The 2,435-nt window shown below is 35.7% G+C and overlaps 1 protein-coding gene across 1 annotated transcript; it reads right to left on the reverse strand.

The window, feature by feature from the left end:
• Nucleotides 1-1,654: 1,654 nt before the first annotated feature.
• LOC138338696 (secreted RxLR effector protein 161-like) lies at nt 1,655-2,115 on the reverse strand. The gene is made up of 2 exons (XM_069289776.1): nt 2,018-2,115; nt 1,655-1,943 (listed from the first exon to the last, which is right to left on the reverse strand). The coding sequence occupies exons 1-2, from the start codon at nt 2,113-2,115 to the stop codon at nt 1,655-1,657; spliced, it is 387 nt and encodes a 128-aa protein (XP_069145877.1).
• Between the last annotated feature and the right edge of the window lie 320 nt (nt 2,116-2,435).

A 2,435-nucleotide genomic window follows, 5' to 3' on the forward strand; every position in this document is an offset into this window, starting at 1 on the left:
TTTTATTAAACTTACATATGATTATTCTGTAATATGACCTACAGTAATTGATTAAGATTCATGGAAAATGAGGAATGAAAGAGGTTCATTACAAGTTTAATTAATGTATTTCAATTTGATTCCTCTATAGCAAAAAATAAAAACTACAATAGTGGAAGAAATAAAAGTTTTGTTTACTAAAAACCAAATGTAATAAATTCAACCATTTCAACAACGTTATGAGTTGTGGAATTAAAGGTGCAAGAGAAGTAACATTACATTGCAATCGAAATCAATTTTCTTTTTTGATACGAAGAAACCTGTAGAAAGGGACAAAAGAGAAGATCAATTTTCAATCATCTTCTATGTAACTTTTAACAAAGTTAAAAGAAAAATGTCACCACAATAGCAAAAAGAGTTGTCAGACTTACATGAATCACTACGACTTATAGTAAAGATTAAGCTCCATGAAATAGGAGGATGAAAACATATAGGACTGAAACAAACTTCATAAGAAGCTTAATAAATGTAATTGAATTCCACTATCCAATGGAAAAAATCTTCAAATTATAGTGGCATCAAATCCCTCTATTTATAGATAAGAGAGGGTAGTGTCAATAAATATTTATTATACCTTATCGGAAAGGTCACAACTTTTTGGAAAAGTTGCAACCATTTGGAAAGGTCACAACCTCTCATAAAAGTCATAATTTTCATAAAAGTCGCAACTCTTCATAAAAGTCACAACTTTTCAGAAAGTTACAACTTTTGATATAAAAGTTACAACTCTTCATAAAACTTGCAACTCTTCATAAAAGTTGCAACTTTTCATAAAAATCACAACTCTTCATAGAAGCCGTAACTATTCATAGAAGTTACAACTTTTCATAAAAGTCACAACATTTCATAAAAGTCACATATATTCATTAAAATCGCAACTCTTCATAAAAGTCACCATTTTTCTTTAAAGGGGAAGGCTAGTTTTGGAAATAAATAAATTCAAAAGGGAATTCTGGTTTGTGATGGTGCCACCTAGGCGGGCTTAATATTTTCTTTTATATCTATACTAGGTAAATTACCCATGCTTCGCACAGGATTGTGTTAGGATCGAATTCACACACACACACACTAGATGAATGAAGAACACAAGAACTTTCAAGAGAAAGAGATGGGAAATCTAGAGAGAGAGAGAAAACCCAATATTTCATGGTAAAACCCCGTGAGTAAACTTCCACGGTGGTGAGGTATATTTTTATTAATAAATCAGAGTATTTTTGGTTACAGAGAATAAATAGGAAAACCTAAAATAGAGAATAAATAGGAAAGCCTTAAATAGAGAATAAATAGGAAAACCTAAAATTAATTAGGCTCCACTACCTAACAATTCTCCCACTTGGAGACTGACTCAGTCATCCAAAAAATACATTCTCAAAAAAAATCTCTTCATCATTAACATTTGTACCACACCGCAACATCTGTAGCAACAACTATAGAAGACCAACCGAGGTTTTACATATCCTCAGTTTCCCAACATCAACACATTTCGTCAACATGTCTGCCGGGTTCTTTGCACCCTCTATCTTCTCCAAGCACATATCACCATTCTCCACTACCCTGCGAGTGAAATGGTATCGCCTTCTTATGTGCTTTGTCTTCGAATGAAAGAATGTATTTTTCACCAACTGTATGGCACTCTGGCTATCTGAGTAAAGAATCTTCTCGCTCTGCTTCTTGCCCAATTCCTCAAGATAATCTCTTTCCCAGCTTCAGCTATTGCCATATACTCAGCTTTAGTAGATGAAAGAGAAACATACTTTTGAAGCCTGGACATCCAACTCACTGCTGTTCCACCTATGGTGTAAATGTACCCGGATGTACTCTTGCTCGAGTCAACATCCCCACCAAGATAGGTATCCATAAAACCTTGTAGAGTCACCTTGCCTTTGCCAAAACAAAGTGAAGTACTGGATGTACCTCTCAGATATCTCAGAAGCCACTTCACAGCTTCCAATGCTCTTTCCCAGGGTTCGCAAAGTACCTGCTAACTACTCCCACTGCATGTGCTATATCAGGTCTAGTGCAGACCATAGCATACATCAAACTACCAACTGCTGAAGCATATGGAAAAAGTGCCATGTGATCACGCTCCTCGGGAGTCTTGGGTGACTACTCCTTTGACAATTTAAAGTGATTTGCCAATGGAGTAGTCCTGGGTTTAACATCATCAACCCTGAATCTGCTCAGCACCTTCTCAATGTACAACTCCTGAGATAGATTTAAAGTGCCAGCAGATCTATCCCGAGAATCTTCATCCCCAAAATCTGCTTTGCTGGACCCAAATCTTTCATCTCAAACGTGCAGACAACCTTGTCTTCAGATTGTTAATCTCTCTCATACTAGATCCTGCAATCAACATATCATCCACATACAAGAGTAGAAAGACATATGAATCAGTG

Source organism: Solanum lycopersicum, chromosome 10 (genome assembly GCF_036512215.1).
Source record: "Solanum lycopersicum chromosome 10, SLM_r2.1".
NCBI lineage: Eukaryota > Viridiplantae > Streptophyta > Magnoliopsida > Solanales > Solanaceae > Solanum > Solanum lycopersicum.